Genomic DNA, 19,492 nt, shown 5'->3' with positions numbered 1-19,492 from the left:
TTGTGCTGAATAATGCATTCACTACTACAAACCTCATGAGCACATTGCCTGCTTCATAAGATTGTCTAGCGAATCTGAAAATTGCTTCCTTTCTTTTGACCAGAGAAACCAGACACATGTAAGGCATAAAGACTTTCTTTAAGAGTTTCTTTATTTGTAATCAGACCTGCATCACATCTGTAATAATTTCTATAGTCTGCATTTTTTCCAGAAAATATAATCTGTCAGTGAAGATACCAAAAATACCCGCTTTCACCATGTAGTAAGCATATAACAAGCCAAGGGTAGTTTTCTTTTATACATTTCTCTCACATGCAATACAGATCTCAACTACACATCCTGTTTGCAAGTGGTGTGCAGAACACCCTTTGTCAATAGGAGATACTAAATGCATGCCTTAATTTAGGGATATATACTATAGATAGGAGACATGTTATTTGGCTTTCAGGGAAAACTATGCTATTTATGCTAACAGTATTTGTTTTGCCTCAATAGAAGACCACAGAAGACTTCCTCAAGGCTCTGCTAGGCCTCCTACCATTTTTATCTTTCCAAAACATTAGACTTCTGACAGCACCAAAAATGATGGGCATGATTTACTGGTTGAATAACAGCATGCCTAAAAGGCCTAGGACAGTAAGGGATATTGTAGAAGAGCACAGTGGGAGTAGTGGAACAGGCTCATATGAAGCAGTGGCAAACACCTGGATCCACTGGCTTTTGAAATTTCTCTTTTTCTAAGACTATAATTAAAAAAAAAAAAAAAAACCAAACCCAAAAAAACTCCCCAAAAAACCCCAAAAATCCCCAAACCCACCGGTTTTTAAACACCTTTCCCAATAAAAAAAAAAAAAAAAAAAAAGACATATAAACAAGCCTCCAAATTACGTACAGATTATTAACATAATTACCAGGGATGTGGAAAGAAAAAGACATATTGCAAATATGTCTTTTAAATTAAAAGTAAAAAAAAAAAAGTAGAATAATCCCCCCAAAATAGGGGATTTTGCTGTCCTATAGCTCTCCTTCCTACAGCACTGTAGGTGAGTTAATGGCAAACACCTTGCATCACAGAGTCTCTCCCACGGGCTTCCTCTCCCTCATCCACTAGACTTGCCTGCCCATCAGCCTCAGAATGAACCTTTACTCGTGATCAGTTTTCTTAGGCTCTCAGAAAGCAAAGATGCAAAGAGTGTTTAGAATAGAGCTACCTCCCAATTAAAGGTCAATTGATGAAAAAGCTAATAGTAAAAAAAATTGCTATTACGATAAACACGCACATGTTTCAAGACTCAACTGCTTCTACCTTTCAAAGTTTGCTTGGCTGGAAAAATCCACCCAGTGTTTATAGAAGTGAACTAACTGTGTACTTGCAGTCCAAGTCACTTTTCATTATTACAGGATTTAGAACAATTTTAATCATGTCAAATTCTTCTTTGCACTTTTAAGTGAAAGAAGATTGAGCTAAATCATTATCTGGTATGAGTCAGTGCTGCTAAATTAAAAAAAAAAAAAAGAAAAAAAGAAACCATGCAGATTTCAAAGGCTTAATATTACAGTATGTGGCTATTCATGACTAAGCCTCTGGCCATGAGAAAGAATCCTGAATTTGTTCAACACAAGCAGTAGGACACAGTAAGTAATAACCAATTACTTAAAGCAAAAAGTCTCTTTGAGAATCATTTAACTGAGTAGAAAAGCAATTACGAAAGTTTGTCTCCTTTTTTGCAGATCCTGCGCATCTGCTTCTCTATATTTCTAGGTGTATTACTACAACAATTCAGCTGAAGCAGAGCTACAAGCGATTTCCAGAATTACATATACTGTTATTCATTTCAGATGTATAATAGTGCAATTGTTATTACAGTAAGGGAGCATAAAAGTGAAAGCTACATTTATTTAATTTGTATTTTCAGAAACATCATGGATTTCTTCAGCTATATAGAGCAGTTGAAGGATAAATTCTGTATTACCAGCTTAAAGCAGTGCTATTTAAGGTGACTTTATGTAACAACTGCAAATATCTAAAGTCACTTTATGTCCAGCAGGTGAGAAATATCTACCATGACAGCATTCAAACACAGTGTATTTCCACCCTTCAAGATATTAATAAATTCAAACACTTTCTTTTTAAGACACTCCAGTCTTTCTTTAAATCAATCCCCAGCAAACTTACAAAACTGAAGGAAAAGCTGGTGAACTCCATATCAGCACATCAGTTGCTCTTCTTTCAGTATCAAGAAAACTAAAAGGAATAGTCGAGGCACAAGTGATTCTTATGCAGAAGTATAGAAGTATTTCAAATAAGTAGACTAAAACTTCAGTACTTCTTTTAACTTCTTTAAAAAAAGACATAGAACATAGGTCTATGATCCCAGTCATAGATCACAGTCACTGCAGTCTCACAGGATTGCTTTTTTTTTTTATTCCAAGATTGGTTCATGGAACTTACCATATCCACTTTATCCCACCATTTCACATTGTCCTTGTTTAATCAAAGCAAAGTACAAATTCATGCTTCAAGGCAGCCTGAAAGTATTCTGCTACACTCAACAGTTAGCTATTTCTTCAGTGAAGACAGCTTCAGTGAACCCAGTAACTCAGAGAAGAGTCTGTCCAGCTGAACTGACATAAACGTCTCACGCAGAACTTACATGAAAGTGCACTGACAACAAGCTTTTGAGAACAAGTCCATACCATAAGAGCTTGTGCTTGGAACTACTTTTATAGCTATGGTTATTGTTTCTGTTAAGAGGCACTGCATAAACATGGAGTTAGTCATCTAATGCACTTAATATTTCTCAGCTGAGGACTATCGCCGCTTTACCCTATGTCTAGGTGTGATTATACTTTGGTTTGCTTTTCAACAGTAACATCGCACTAGCAATTACAGCTGATACTAAAGAGAAGGCTGAAAACACTGCAGACTGGAGGACTGAACAAAGCAATCCACTCCTTTACTTCTTTTCGTGCTTCTTGGTTAATTTTCCTCTTTCTAGCTGGAGGCTCGTACTGCTGTTTGTTCGCTTCTCCTTTTGCTGGCTCTCCTGGGAAACTTGCTGCACAGCTCGGAGGATGGCCGTCTGCACAATCTGCTTGCTGGCATTCTGCAGCTTAACTTCGTCTTGCTCCGTCCCTGGCTTCTCACCTGTCGGAACCAAACAACAAAATAAAGGGAACTAAACATTTGTGGCTACTCTGTGAACACCTGAAGGATGAAAAAGAGGAGGGGTAAAAAAAAACCACAGAGGCATTTAGGAAAATGTAGACTCAGTTTCTAGTTGAAATGCTTAGGCTACATTTTCATTTACATCACTAGATTGGATTTTAAAGGTTTTTAAGATACTAATCTCAGTTCATTCCTAATTAAATGTTGTGCTCAAGGACTTGTATTTTACTGTCCGTTTTGAAGCCATGTATTAAGAATTATGTCCTGAGAGAAATAAACCAGAGTGAATTAAAGGCAAACTGCTTTTATAAGAGGTCTACATCTGGAAATATGAGAAATTCCTAATGTTCTTTAAGAACATTCAATTTTTGCAAGGAAATTTAAGATAGAGACAAAAAGTAAAAGCACCCATTTACCTTAAGAAAGACACTACAAAATTGTGATACACTAGAGGGAAAAGACAAGGCCCTGCACCTGGGTTGAGGATTCCCAATATCAGTGCAGACTGGATGGTGAACGTATTGAGAACAGCTTTGTGTAGAATGATTTGGGGATACTGACAGATGAAAAATTGGATATGAGCCACCAACTCACAGCCCAGAAAGCCAATTATATCTTGGGCAGCATCAAAAGGTGGGGCAAGAGGGGCAGCAGGTGATTCTGCCCCTCTACTCTGCTCTAGTGATACCCCACCTGGAGTACTGTGTCCAGCTTTGGAGTCCTCAACACAGGAAGGACATGGACCTGTTGGAACAGGTTCAGAGGAGGGCCATGAAAATGATCAGAGGGATAGAGCACCTCTCCTATGAGGACAGGCTGAGAGAGCTGGGGTTGTTCAGCCTGGAGAAGAGAAGGCTCCAGGGAGACCTTATTGTGACCTTACAGTACTTAAAGGGGGCCTACAGGAAAGATTAAAACTTTTTAGCAGGGCCTGTTGTGATGGTTACAAAAGGTAATGGTTTTAAACTAGAAGAGGGTAGACTTAGACTAGATATAAAGAATAAATTTTCACAGTGAGGGCGTTGAAACACTGGAAGAGGTTGCCCAGAGAGATGGCAGATGCACCACCCCTGGAAACATTCAAGGTCAGGTTGGAAAGGGCTTTGAGCAACCTGATCTAGCAAAAGATGTCCCTCCCCATGGCAGGGGAGTTGGACTAGATGATCTGTAAAGATCCTTTCCAACCCAAACCATTCTATGGTTCTGTGATTCTATGATTTGTAAGTCCAAACCAACCACCAGCAAAATGGTCAGACCTTACTCTGTGAGAAAGAAGTTAATCATTATCTCTAATTTTTCTTTGAAAGGACTTAAAAATACACTTATTTCAATGATGTTCATAATATACATGTTCTAGCTAAAAGTAAAATAAAAATGTGGTTTAACTCTACTGAAACTGAAAAAATCCAAAAAACCCCAAACCTACAACTCTACTGAGATGACAGTTTGTCTACAACTAAGAGATTAAAACCATGAAAACTTAGAAAACATATTTTATGATGGAAAAGCTGACTGAATGGAATCACTTGAATTCTTGGCACAGTCAGCTTCCCTGATTCAGTTTGTTCCACTCCTCAGCACTTGAAATAGTATTTTTTGGATAAAATTCAATGTTACTTAACAGTAAAGTACAGATATTTCTCTGTTACTCAAATATGAACTCACTTTGTATCACACAATGAATTAGTCTTCTTGCTGGGCTGAAAAAGATCAGTCAACTCAGCTGGTGTTCAGAAGATAGCATGTTAACAAAAGCATGCATCAACATGGAATTGTAAATACAAGTTAGTATGTTGGAATAGGTTATGAGCTTATATGAAATGTGAAAAATTTGCCAACCCCTATAGGCATAACCTCCCCCCCCAGTTTATCATTAAAAACATACTGTCATTAAGCACATTGCTGTTGAAAATTTACTGTTTTCTTCCCTTAGGGATGCTTCATTATTTATTTTCTTCTTGCCACTTAATCTATAAAATCTGAACTTCAAATGTTTTTGCATTAGGGGGGGTTATTCACAGCAACACCCAGTTGAAAAAAAGGACAGTTTTCCAGTTAATTTCTACTGGAGTTTTTCAGTTGCTTATCACAGAGCAAAGCCTGCCTGAAAGCACCACTCAGGTAAGTAAAACCTAGATTACCTCTGCCCAAGTCTAACTCATTACATGATTCTTTTTTTTTGCTGGGAAAACAAACCAAGAACAGAGAACCTGCCTGTGATGGTTTAGTTATAGTTATGCACAGAAAGGAATTAAGGCAGTTCAAACAAACTCAGATTAATTTTACATCTGTACAACACAGTTAGAGTGACAGTAACCCAGGTAACAACAGCTTTGGACACAGAGAGAATCAAGACCTTGGCCTTGGGTGATGTGACCAATGAGACCATTGGCAGTTTATGCTGACCATCTAAGCTATAAAGCAACAGTGAAAACAATAGCCCTTTTTGAGGGAGATATCTGACACTGCATAGAGGTCTGAGCCTGCATTGGGACCATTACATGTACAAGCTGGACGGCCAGCTAGGATCCAGACATATCAACTAATCTGACACAAACGTCCAGTTCCCCTGGCTGTGTGCTGTCCCACCTGGACAAGATCCAGGGCAAATGGTTCTTGGTGATCCTGCCCGAGCACTGATTTGGACAAGATGCTCTCCAGAGGTCCCTTCCAACCCCAAGCCTTCTGTGATCCTATGATACTAGCTGGTGAAGATGCCATAAACCCCAGCTTTTCCACTTCCAGAAGGAATAAACAGCAGTCTCTGGAAGAGTATCCTCACTACACAATTTTCTTCCAATTATTCATTTCAAGGAAATCAGCTAGCACAAAGCTGGCTTCTGAGAAGCTCATTTATTTATTGATATGCTGGGCCTACTCCAAGCAAAAAGAGAGGGATTGACTAAGGAAAGCAGAAATGATTCATGCATGGATCCCAAAGGGGCCAGGCTGAAAGATATCTATGAAATTGCTCCACCCTGCTGAAACACAGACTGCTGTGGATGTAATCAAAGGCAGAAATTTGAGTGCCTATAGAATTAATCAGGCATTTTAAGAACTGCCTATTTTCAATTAGGTAAAACAGAGACATTGCTCCTGTTGTCTAAGCATTTGCTGTTTGGCTAATCAAAATAAGAGTTACTAGGGTGCTAAGGTACAATTAATTTTTATCTATGAATGTTTTAAGATTTGAAAAATAACTAGTTTAACTAAAATTCTATGACAAAAGGTCACTTGAAATAATTGCTGGGAAAAGCTTACAGGATATCAGAAACAACATTCTGCCTACTAGTTATTCTTGTTAATGGCTACTTTTTTTTCTCTTGACATCAGAAAATCTTTTGTACCTATTCTCTATCTTTAAATGCTCATCCGACTTGTACAGGAATCCAGCACCCAAATTCTGCAGATAGAGAACTGAAAAATCCAGGTTAATTGTTGTTAAATGCAAGCAATTTTATCATTAAGACATGACAAAGTCTCTATAGCGTGTTTTTATTACCTTATCTTTCACTTGGTAACATAGCAGATTAAAAGTAATTTGCAAAGTCCAGCCTGGTTCTGCAATCTAAAGTACAGTTTGAGAGATTAAAAAAGCTCAAAATCTTGGATTGACTGCAGGAATCAGTCACATATTCCATTTTCATGTAAATCTAGCACCATATATCAGCACCTTGAAATTCTCTTGGCTCACTTGAAGATTTTCTTCATGAAGGAAAATATGCTAGCAGTTTGGAAAAACAGTTGAAGTAGATTCCAAGTATTCATTACAACCACTACAACTAATACTAGTTTAAGTCCAATAACAACCTGTGTGGGAGACATTCTCTGTGATATTTCTGAACTATGAAATATGCCTAAAAAATTATACATGAAAAATGATAGCTACAGAGAAAGAGCATTTAGCACGGATTAAATCTTGAAGAACTTCACTCCAGTTGCACATGGACCTTTTCTCATTTACACACTTCACTTCCGGCATGCAATAAAAGTAGTCCCTTGCACTTTCTGTTGATATTCCCTGTGCCTTTTCCCTTTGAGCTTGCTACAAGTCAAATTTAATATGCTTTATAAACACTCCCACTAAGTAACACTCAACAACTGTTCATTAATCAGCAGTTAAGTTCTCTATCATATCTTTTCATAGGATTGCTGGGAATACTATTGTGAAGCTAAACTATCTTGCTCTTGCAAAGATGCAAGACCACCCCAGATCTACTCATGCTGGCAATGAGCTGTGGGGGACTGAGACACCTTTCAGTGGGTGCAGAATCAGTGATTTAGAAGGTAATAGAAGCAACATTTCTCACATGGAAAGAGAGCAGGGGCTAAATGGTGAATGAGCTGTGATAGGAAGGAAATTTGGACTCTTGAAGATCGTGGACTAGAATTTATCCCATACTTTTTTTGTGAGGACATGTTATGCATGAGTTATGCATGAGTGTGCATGACCATGAATGTACATCTAATCTCAGGAAACCTCTGCTGTCCTTCAGTTATCCCTTTTGCTTCTTTACCTGTATGAAGTTATTGCTTTTCCCAGGAGAAATATAATGCCTTTAATTTTAATTCACCTTCCCTCAAAGCATGTGACATTTATGCAGCTCATCATGTCTTCCTGCAAGTTAGGTCTCATTCTGTCTTGAGGCATAATACAAACATTGCATTTTAAAAGAATGACTTGGCTTTTATGACAGGTTCCATGAATCCCAGGTCCATGCATCAGAGGTCAAAAGTTTATGTTCTGCTTCACAGGAATAACAAATGCAGTTTAATTCCAGCAAATGAATACCACTAAAGCTGTTCTTCTGGAAAAAAAGAAATTTTTGTTTGCGTAAACAGCTTTGAGCTTAACCATATCTAAAACTAACAATAAAAATCACATTCCTCTAAGCAAATTTCTGAGCAATTTAGAACTCACAAGTACCCAAAATGTATTCTCCGGTTAGCTACAATTTTAAATTATGCAAAATTTCTGAAGCTGAAAGAGCCCTGAACCAAATATTTTTTCTTCATTTTTACATGAGACTATGCAGGTATATCCTTTAACCGGAAAATTTACTATTTGTTTTATCAATATACTGCTTTGGGTTGCAATAGTTAAGCATTATACTATTTTCTGCAGCATTGCAAAATTAGAATTATTTGTTCCCCATTATTAATAAAAATTAATAATAATCCAATGAAAATACTGCTCTCTGGTAAATCTATTTCAATTCTATTGAAAATTACTAATATAATTTTTGTAATCTAATGACATTTTAAACAGAATTGAAGCATAAGTAAGCAAAACTGTGTCGATAATACTTCATCACAAGGTACAGTATGGATGCATGGGACCTGTATTTATGGAAAAAAGTTGCAGGTTATTACCTAAATTGTGTTTATAAATTGTAGATCTTTCGAAAAATTAAAGAACCCAGCAAGTTTGTGATGACATAATGTACGTGCATATGTTATAGTGATTAACAGTAACATTCTTTCTATCAATATTGATAGTCTTCCACTACAAGAACTGAAGTTCAGTTCTTTAACCTCCCATTGGAGGCAGTGACACCTCTCTCCATCTTGCTGGCCACAGCATGGAAGGTCCAGGTGAGTAGCTTCTGTCAAGTATTTTGTAACCTATGAATTGCAATGGTTAAAAAACCTCCTTCTTTATTTTGCCTTATAGGTTGCTGCTAGGAAGCCTGATTTGAAAAAGAGATACAAAATTTGAGGCTGCACAGCATCCATAATCAGGAAGTGTTAATGAGTCATGTTAATTACATACAGAATGAATGAACACGGCAGCCAGCCAGGGCTGAAGGCTTTCCAACACACGTGCACAAACCCAACTTTATGCATGAGTGTTATTAAGCTACTTACAAGATTAGAGACCCAATTTGTCTCTATGTCAGTAATGATGCCATCTCAGGGACCTCATGAAAAGGTCCTACAGTGGAGTTCTAAATTTAATCTTAAATAAATAAGAAATGTATTCTTAACTGTATTAGAATTAATTCTATCCAGTACTGTTTCTTATGCCCTAAAACGGAGCTATCCTCACTGATAACCGTCAAGTTTCAGAGGGCAATACTCAGTTGCCTTGATTCTTTGAGGAAGGGAGGACACTGAACACATCAGAAACGCTAATAATACTTTCATATAAGATTGTGTTTTTCCAGTTCCCTGACTTGTGGTGTGCAGGGGATTTTAAGGATCACTTTCACTAGAAAAGTAACATCTCAGTTCAGTTATATTTTCTGCCCTAACCTCACTCCTTAACTCCCACCATACAAGAAGCATGGAAGAGGAGCTGTGTCAGAAAGGGGGCCAGCACAGACTACTTTGCTCGTCAAAATGAATTATAAGAATGAAGCAGGAACAACCTGGCTCTGAACACAAATCCAGGAGGAATGGAAGGGTGAAGAAGGGCAGAAATGCAGAAAAGTGTCTCAAAGTATAAATTATCATCTCCAGACTAATAATTCATTGTATCTTTTTTATCTAGACATTAGGTATATCTGAACTGAGTTTTCATATTTTTTTCCACTAAGTTTTTCTCTTTCTTAAGAGAAAAGAATATCTGTAAGTCTCTTTGATTTGTTTGCTACATAAAAGTTATCTTTTTGAAGACTCCAGTGAATTATTTCACACTATTTGAAAGATTCCAGCCAAAATGAAGCTTCCAAACTTTTTTTAGATTAAGAGGTTGTTGGCATCTACAGATACATTATCTATGCCTAAGCATTTTCTCAACATATTTTAGTAAAATTTCTTACTATAATATTATTAACTAAAAAAGATTATACACTTCAATCTGTATATTTTCTAGGTATTTGCACAAATAGCAATAAATTCACTCCTTAAGGACTATGTCTTTTCAGCTTTGAACACTGGAAGTAGTTCAAAGTAGTAGCCACTGAAAATTCTGCCACACCCAAACCCATAACTGTGATACTCAGATTTTGGTCACAAAATGAAAGTTTCCGGATCTAATACTGCAAACTAACACTAACTTATGAGTTTTTTTAACTCCTAGGCTAGCATTCAGTGTATTAAAAAATCAGATACTTCCTAAAGAGCGTCTGGGACCAGCTGCTCCAAAGTTAATGAAAATCTTAAATTCTCTTCATCTGTAAAATATTGCTGTTTCTTCTAGAGAACACACTTCAAATACTGAAATAAGAAATCTCTCTGCATCAAGTGCTGTGTTTCTCCCATGGAGGGAGAAGTCCAGTGGCACAGACACAGGTGACAGGTGTCACCTAACTCCCTCTGCCTTCTATTTTATTCTAGATTCGTAGCCAAAAAGGAAACATTAAGCACAGAAAGATAGATAACAAAACAAAAGATAGTACCAAAAAGCTCATTGGCAGACTTGCACAAATCCCCACTGAAATACCTAGCTTTCCTAGGTGTTAGACTTTTGGTATACACTACTGTATAGCATAAGTGAAAGGAAAGTTTTCAATGGAGGGACATCCCACTACCTAAGTTTTATTTTGCTAGTTGTTGTGTTTATGTTTCTGCAGTGCTTGTGGTTTTTGGTCTTGAAGAACTATGTACAGGTTAATTAAAATTTGCAATATCTGAGCCTGATATTTTTTTTTAAAGTGAACAAAACAGGGAGAGGTTACATAACCTGTCAAAAGCCAGGAAATCAGTGAAAACATCCTGTTACATTTCAATTTATACCAGGTTATTCAGAGTCTAATTTCAGAAGTTGCCTAGTTAAACCTCAGCTGAAGCAGAGCCATTCCTTATCACTAGGAAAAAAAAAAAAAAAAAAAAAAAAAAAACACTTCACTTTCTGTCCCAGATCTGTTTAGCTGTGCCATCCTGTATCACCCTTCCGGTGCTGTCGACGAGACGGCCATCTTTGTACCAAGAAAAAAAAAAAAAAAAAAAAAGAAAAAACCCCACAAAAAACTGAATTTGCACCTACCTTCACAGAATAGCATAGAAAAACTTTTCTTCTTATTTTATAATGTGAGCAGTTTGAAAGCTGCACATAAGGCTATTAGTAATTGAGGCTGAGATTTTATATATATATGTATATATGTACATACATATTCATATACACAAACTCAGAAGAGAAAGTGAATCAAAGATTATATAAATTTAAAGTGTACCTTGAAAGAATAAAAACCAGAGCTTTTTCATAGATGTAATCTTCACAGCACCCCTGTTTGCAACAGGATGCCACGCTGTTTTCCCTTCCTGGAGCTAATTCTCTAACTTTCCAGAGAAATATTTTCAGGTCTATTAAGAAAACTTACTTCAAGACAAAATGTAATGTCAATCTGCGAGTATTTAACAGAAGCAGTAATGGATACACAACCCCTCCTTACTGACAAATGGTGAGTGGATTCACTGATCAAAGTAAGAAAATACAGTGTCATTATATCAAATATGCATACTACAAAGTGAAGCAAATGTAAGTAATCCACAGGAGATTATATTTGCCTTACCATTAGAGAAATATCTGAGTAGAATATGGCCCACTTTACTTCTTCAGGCTGAAAATTTCAGACTCTCTTGATGAAGAAAGACATCGTCTTCTGATAACATGACTACAGGCATTTGCAGGGTCAGAAGACAGCAGCACAGAGCTTACCTGCCTTGACTTCCCTGGCAAGGCATTCTAAAGGATCCTGAAGGGTTTTATGTCTATTCAGGTCAGCTTTTCATTTCTGCTAACATCAGTAAAGATTCTGCTCCAATTGCAATCCTTTAAAAATAATAATTCTCGTTCCATAGGAGCTTTCAAATTATTATGGAAAGAAGACCCTATAAATGGCTAAACAGTACTCAAGAAAATTTTAGAAAGCCTATAAAGAAATTATTAATACATTGCTTGCAAAGAATTTTTGCTTAACTTAGTATCTGTAAACTTAATACAACAAATTGTGTCCTCAATAAATCCTTAATAGACAACATTGAAGATATAGGAATAAATCCACCTCTCGCTGTATTTTACAGTGAGTGCATTTAATTTCCATTATCATGATAAAGCTTACAAGGTTGGAATCACATTATTTATGTCGGTAACAAGTACAACAGAGCAATTCATCTAGAAGAATAATGATTTTGAGGGACAAACTTTAGAGGTCAGTGTAACTCATTCCTTTTGTACATTCACCGCTTGACTTTCCTGCTCAATACATGGAGTCCATACACAGTGCCAGTAAGGATGCTAATAACGACTGTATCACTTAGTACCACCATCCCCCAACTATGAACAACTCCTTCAATATAGGCCACTACACAGCCACTGTGAAGACAGAATTCTTTTCACTTCTGACCTGAATAGGATTCAACCCAGTGATACGGAATTGAAAGGTGCCAGCCCCACTTGTTTAAGCTTTCAGTTCTGTTAAAAATAATTTGAAAAAGTAGATTCTGTGCCAGTTTTTAACACTGTGTTGATTCATACTTTAAAGAAATATTGCACCTAGGATTGTTGACTACTTATTAAGCTTGCTAATTGCATCTCATTTCAGAATATCTATGAACTAACTTTCTTCACCGCACTAATGAGATCTGCTAGTGGAGATTCACAGCAGGGGAAAGATCGATGCGTCATTGGGGAGAGGTCAGTACAGGAAACAATTTTTCCTCAGCAAAAAAGAACAAGAAATTTCCTCCTATATGATTTCTTCCTACCAGATGACAAACACTTTGAAGCATTATTGAGTTCTCTCAGCAAATACATTCAGACACTTTTGGGGGGCAACCGTCTTGCATACTCATACCAGCCATCCAAAATTCTGGACAAGAAAACCATTACACCAGGCTGCATGAGTTCTGCGAAACAGCTTTGCCTGTAGCCTCTGAATTATGTCCATGACATGGTCTTTGTCAACACTAAGCTCATGAGAAAGAATCCTACTTATACTACTACTTCTTGCAGGGGGAGGAGGAGGAAGGGGGTTGGCTGGTACCGCAGAACTTAGAGCACCAGCTGAATGTAGCACAGCAGTTAACAGGGACAAGGACTGTGCCCTGCCTTACTACAATTCTTCTCATGGGTGAAAGAAAAGCACTTCGTAACTGAGAGTCCCAGAGTACCACAACATCCAGTGCAAACACTGGAGATATCCCACAAGAGGTTATCTTCAAAAAGTAAAGTTATTGGTAGCAATTTTTCCATTCATTAACAGGTCCCTCCATAGTGTCTTGGTCTGTGCGTTGCAGACAGGGTTCTCCAAACTACCTGTAACTCTATAATCAAAAAAGAAAAAAGCTATCAAGAAAATTCATGTCTTCACACCCTGCAGCACAACAGTTTGTTGCTTTCCCAGTTTTTCGCTAGATAAGATCAGGACCATTCAGACAAGCAAGCACATCTGTTTCAGTGTGCAGCTGCTATGTCTTCAATTGCAGTTTAATGAGATTCCTAAAATGTTTGGTACAGGATGTGCTTCTGATCTTCAGTGTCATTATGCAAGTCTGCTATACTGCTCCTAGCTTAAAAATGTTAAGAACAGCTGTGCTGCTGAAAAGCTAGTTGAAAAGCTATTGGCGTTGCTCTTGTAAGAAAAAGGTGCTGAGCAGTGAATATTCTGACCTCTCTAATGTCTATCTTTAAACTTTATGTGTGTTCACACATGGGGCGGGGGGGGTTTCCCATAAAAATATTGATACAAAAAAATAGTCTACCTCCTCCTCCTTCTTTTGGGATTGCAGGGACATGAGTAAATCCTGTGTGTTCCTAGTTATGAAGAAAATGTCAGGTAAGAAGGAATTCTTCAAATTACACTGAAAAATAACAAGATTCACCTGAAAGATGACACACAATTCAAAGCAGATACAAGCTTAAAGGACAGGAGCGTTCAGACACTGAAAAAAAGCTGCCAAGGTAAAATGTTATGGTCTTTCTTAAAGTATTCAGATCAAAACTGATTCCTTTCTGAAAGATATTATTTAGCTCAAAATACAAATTCCCATTCAAGCAAACAGCTCTGTACAGTACTGACTGGGTGAGTGATGGCCTGCAATGGAATTTGGCAATTTTTTTATGGTCTTACATTACAAAGTAACATTTTCAAAATATACTAAAATAATCACTGGAATGATAAATCTAGCAATAATTGCTTAAAAAACCCATTAGGTAGCTCAAACATCCTTAACATGTTTCTAACCTTATTGCCAAGCTAGTTTTAAAAATGCAGGCCATCTTTGTGCTATATTAGTACACACACATAAGGGCAAAGGTCTAAGACATAAGCCAGACATAAGCATTGGAGTGATTTGTGCAAATATGTGCAAAATAGCATCAGAAAAAAAATCCCTGGAGTATGAAAAACAGGTTTGTATCCTGCTTGTTCAGGCAAACCAGAAATAAACAGTATTATTTAAAATTTTATTTTACCTTTCCACTTGAGAAAGTTTTAGGGCTGAAAATAAGCATGGAATATGCCCACGCTCATTTTTGAAAGCAATTTGCAAAGAGATAGTAATATATTGATTAGCAACATTTAAAATTATTGTTAAATATTATAGATTCATTTAAAAACAAAAATAAGATTATTATTGATCAGATAGCCTGATATTGGAAGTGATCACTCCTTTGTAAACTAATAATGTGACAACAGGAGGCTTGCTGCATTCTACAGCTTTTGCTGATGCTTTAGAATAAATAATGTTTTAATAACGATTCATTCCTTATCTTACAAGGGTAATTATTTAATCTGTGGAATTATTTATAGGTATTAATATTTTATAAATTAGTTTGGCAGTGATTTTTTTTTTTTTTAAATTCTGGAATACACTATCTTTTGAAGTCTTCTAAGAAAACCTGCCAATTCAAAAATGATGAATTCTCTTTGCTTTTTGACTTAATCCAAAACGTTGAAATTTCATGCTTCTTTATTGCAGCCCTGTGCATACCTCCATCCTTACCTACATCCAACAATCAGTGGCACTTTTTTGTCTACTTGTCAGGCTACCTAAAGCAGTTCAATTCAGGAAAAGTAAAGAAGCCAAACTTTGCAATGTGTACTGTGTCCACATTTTCATGACATGGTTCATCCCCTGTTGTAAGGGCAGCACATCACGTGGGAATCCTCCAGCTGTAATGAACTCACAGGCATCCCAAAGAGATCACATTGCATTTCCTACACACCAATCTACCATCAGTTAACCAGCACAACAAAGTGCAATGCAGCCCCGGTCAGATTAAACCAAGTAAGGAAAAATGTACTTTTCTCAGTTCCTTTTTCTGGAACAAAGTAATTAAGACTGGGTATGAAGAAAGATCACATGTGAATAGTAGCTTTTTGCTTACCTGTAAATAGCAACCTACTGTCTACAGTGAGCCAGAAATTCCCATTTTGAACATGAATTTTTTGTAAAAATTGTGACATATCTATCTCAGTAATACCCAAGCCTGTTCCGGAGGTGTGAGCGGTGTTTGTTTGTTGGTTTGTTTGTTTTGTGGGTTTCTGGTTGGAGGTGTTGGGGTTGGTTTTTTACACAGTAGCTTGTTGAAAGATTTAGGGAAAAGAAAAGTATCTATTCAGTCAATAGTGAGTTGGCTTCACCTTTTAAAAAATATATTTAAACTTGGTAAGCTTCCTCTACTTACCAGTTTATAAACATAGCATGTTAATTCAGAGCTCTGCAATGATGTATTTATTACCTTAAAGAAGTGAGCATCATCTTATTCATATGCAAAATTGCATCTTTGTCTTCAGATAAAGAAGTTCCATTATTTTTTCTGGAAGAGAGCTTCCTTTTGGTTGCTGTTGATTTCTTTTTACCACGGCCCTCCTGGAAGGATGTTTACCATTCTGAGCCTCACCATTTACAGTTAGACACATCTTTTTCTTCCTGCTCCCTCCCCCCACAACAAATAAACAGAAAATAAGGTCATTCTTCACAGTGAGATAAAATCAGAAAGTTGGCTCAAGAAACGAAACTCAATTTCTCAGTAAACTTAGAGAATTCCTATGTCATATAGCCTTAAGTACTACGAAGATGCTGAAAATGTACAAAACCCTGATTATTTTTTTTAAAATATCTGGAGGAGAGATAATGCCAGGGCAGTAGTGATTTAAAGTGAAGAAGAGCAATAAAAAAATGCAATCTACTCAAGCTTGCTCACTCTGAATAGAAGAGATTGTCAAGCCCCTCTGATTGCTTTATCATCTTTTCTGCCAATTCCTACTTAGTTACTCTATGTGTATTATGACAACATTTGCAAGGAAACCATGGGCTTTTCTTTGTGTGAAAGCAGACTGAAGAAGAATGACTAGACAAGATGTATTTTTTTTCTTTATGGATTAGAGTTGTGAAAAGAACAATTCATGTAGTTCTTAATGAGATTTGGGGGTTATTCATTGTCAACCTTTGGGGAAAATATGCATGATTTCATTATTTTAGAGGAAATCTCTTCCTGCAGTATTCCAGTCCCATGGTGCATTTCAAAAACTAGTTCAGTTAATGGTGACAGACTGTCAGATAAAAGGAGCTCAGAAAAGAGACACTAATACCAAAAGGTGTACTACAAAAAAAAGTGGCTGGTTCTATTACGATAAATAAGTTGGTCCCAATTTCAGAACAGGCTGTATGGTTAAAGAGATAAAAATGAACTTGTAGTTGTTGAAAAAGGATATTAATTTCTCACAATATTTATTGAGTTAGCAAAGTCAACCTCAAGATCATTTTTCTTAATTAAGGTATAAAGCTTTTGGATTCTTATCCCTTCACAGACTGGATACAAAATTTCAAAGGAAGACAAAATTTCTGTTAGCTTTGCAAAACAAAGGTATTAATAGTTACTCACTATGAAGCTGCAGACTCTACTTTCCCTTTTCTATTGATCTGCTAGTTTTAGGGACAATTATACACCTTTAAAGCAGTTAATTGCAAGTCATTTCACTACAGACGACATTAGGCATGGCTTACATTCACATCCCAGAGCTACTAGGCCTCTCATCCCTTTCTGAACAACAAACTGCTTATTTCCAAGTGTACCAAGTCCAATTCAGATTCTCTATAGCTTCCATTCTTCTATGGTGTAGCACACATACACTACACAGCAGAGATTCAGAGTAGGGTAGATGGTTGGACTCGATGATCCCAAGGATCTCTTCCAACCTAGATGATTCTATGATTCTGCACCCCTACAGAGCGAGGTCCCACATTAGCCATGAGCTCCTGCCTGCTGAAGTCTTCAATTTTGTTCCAGTAAAAACCCGCCTGAACAAACTTTCTGTTCTCTTCTATTCAAATACTTAGGGGAGGTTGGGGGTGTGTGTGGAAATTTGTAAAATATCTCTCTGAGTTTCAGAGATTGTCTTATTGGCAGCTGCCAGTGTGGGTGCCAGGAGAGACTCTTTCTCCAGTCCCTACAAGGCCATGTCCCATTCCTGACCCTTTCATACAGTCTGACAAACACAGAGCCCCGCACACTTGTATAGGAGGCTCCTGTCCCTGATGGGAACCACAGGGGTGACCCTCATAACCTCCGGCTCCACAGCTAAAACACATCCTAAGCTAAGCCACCTCCTTTGAAACCGCCCGTCTCTGCTCGGCGGCAGCTCTGGTTGAGCTGCTGACCCCTCCCCCGCACCCCCCGGAGCAGCACACCGACACCGACACGGTCGGGGCCTTCCCGCTGGGCTCCCCCCGGCCGGGCGCGGGAAGCGGCTGCCCTTACCTGGAGCGAACACCATGGTGCCGCCCTGGCGCGGCGCAGCTCAGCACCTCGGACAGCTCCGTCCCCACGCGGCTCTCCCGTCCCCACGCGGCTCAGCACCCCGGACAGCTTCCCCCCCACCCCCGCCCCGAGCCCCGCACGGGTCAGCACCCCGGACAGCTCTCCCCGCCCCGCACAGCTCGGCACCTCGGACAGCTCCTCTCGGCCCCGCACGGCGGCGGAGGCGGCTGCGGGCCGCGGTCCCTCCCTCCACAATGCGGCGGGGCGGGGAGGGGGCCGGGGCGCCTCCGCCGCCCGCACGGACACACACACACACACACACACCCCACACACCCGCTCCTCAGGGAATCATCGCTGCCACAATCCCTCACCCTCCCTGTAGCGGCAGCAGGAGGAAGGGCAAAGAGGAGAAAGGTAACAGCCATCTGCCCAGCGGGGAGACCGGCTAATTGCTCCCAATTACCTCTCGGCAACAGCCCCGCCGCCTGACATTTCGGGGTGCCCTGCTCTCACCACAAGCTAACAGCCCTGCTGACAGGCTCTGGCGACAGCAGACTTTGTCACAGCATTGTAGTTTTCAAAGGTCCAAATGCTGAGGAATTTATACTCCGTTAACTCGGCTTTGCTAAACAGAAACACTTTGATTTAAGGGGGAACGTGAATGTTTCAGCATATAAAAGATGACATCGGGGCCAAAAGGTAAATAAATCAATGAATAAGTAGTAAAATAAAGAAGAAGAGGGTAAGCCCAGAGAGAAGGTAAAACTTAAATTTTTCCACCAACTTCTATACTTCATATTTAAGTTGCTTTTATTTCTGAAACCCATGCTCAGGGGGGTCCCTGAACTTCTACAACAGAAGTGAGATGCAGAACAGCCAGATGGGACGCCATTCTGAGAAATCACCTGTCCCATTTAAGCCTACACCTGCAAGAGGTATTCTGAAAAATATTGATTAGTCAGTGCAAATTAGAGAAAGTAGATTTAAAAACCCCTGCATTTTTAGCATGACCGTTTGCATGTAAATTTTTGCAATATGCAATACATTTTCCCATCACATGTTCCTATAAGCCCTTAAAAACCCCTGCATTTTTAGCATGACCGTTTGCATGTAAATTTTTGCAATATGCAATACATTTTCCCATCACATGTTCGTAACCAATGGATATTCCTATAAGCCTATTTCATTATTTTCATAGTCAAGCATTTTATACACACGGAATTCACCATTTAAATCTGGAATATTTTAAGTCTTCAAGTAAGGCCTTATTCTGCAAGTACGGATACAGAAAAGCACTGACCTGCTTAAATAATTCTGTCTATATATTTCAGTAAGAACTCAAGAATGGCACCACTGTCACAGTCAAACTAATCATCTGGTGACAGTTTTCTCTTTTTTTGGAACACTATACAAAATAATTTCTCCTTGGGAATGCCTTCCAGATTTGTCATCACATACTCTACTGTCTGATTTCTGGATATTCCTTTTATCACAAGATCTTCCCCTTAGCAATTTCAGCTTCCTTATTGCCATTTGTTTGTCTCTCTCTTATGTTTCAGAGATTCAATTTAACTTCTCTCAGATGGCAACTGAATTAACTAACCTGAACATTATACCTCTGACTGCTCAGAAATGCTGTTCCCTCTAAGAATGTTACTTCAAAAATCTTTAAT

General features: G+C 38.3%; 1 protein-coding gene across 1 annotated transcript; it reads right to left on the bottom strand.

The window, feature by feature from the left end:
• Window positions 1–874: 874 nt before the first annotated feature.
• On the bottom strand, window positions 875–17,924 carry LOC106885944 (chromosome unknown open reading frame, human C18orf42). Its single transcript, XM_014938468.1, has 2 exons — window positions 17,820–17,924; window positions 875–3,148 (listed from the first exon to the last, which is right to left on the bottom strand). Exons 1-2 carry the CDS (start codon window positions 17,833–17,835, stop codon window positions 2,958–2,960), a joined length of 207 nt encoding a protein of 68 aa, XP_014793954.1. The 5' UTR covers window positions 17,836–17,924; the 3' UTR covers window positions 875–2,957.
• Window positions 17,925–19,492: the final 1,568 nt, after the last annotated feature.

The sequence above is a fragment of the Calidris pugnax genome, unplaced genomic scaffold (genome assembly GCF_001431845.1).
Source record: "Calidris pugnax isolate Ruff unplaced genomic scaffold, ASM143184v1 scaffold13, whole genome shotgun sequence".
NCBI lineage: Eukaryota > Metazoa > Chordata > Aves > Charadriiformes > Scolopacidae > Calidris > Calidris pugnax.
This window is presented reverse-complemented; position numbering and strand designations above follow the sequence as displayed.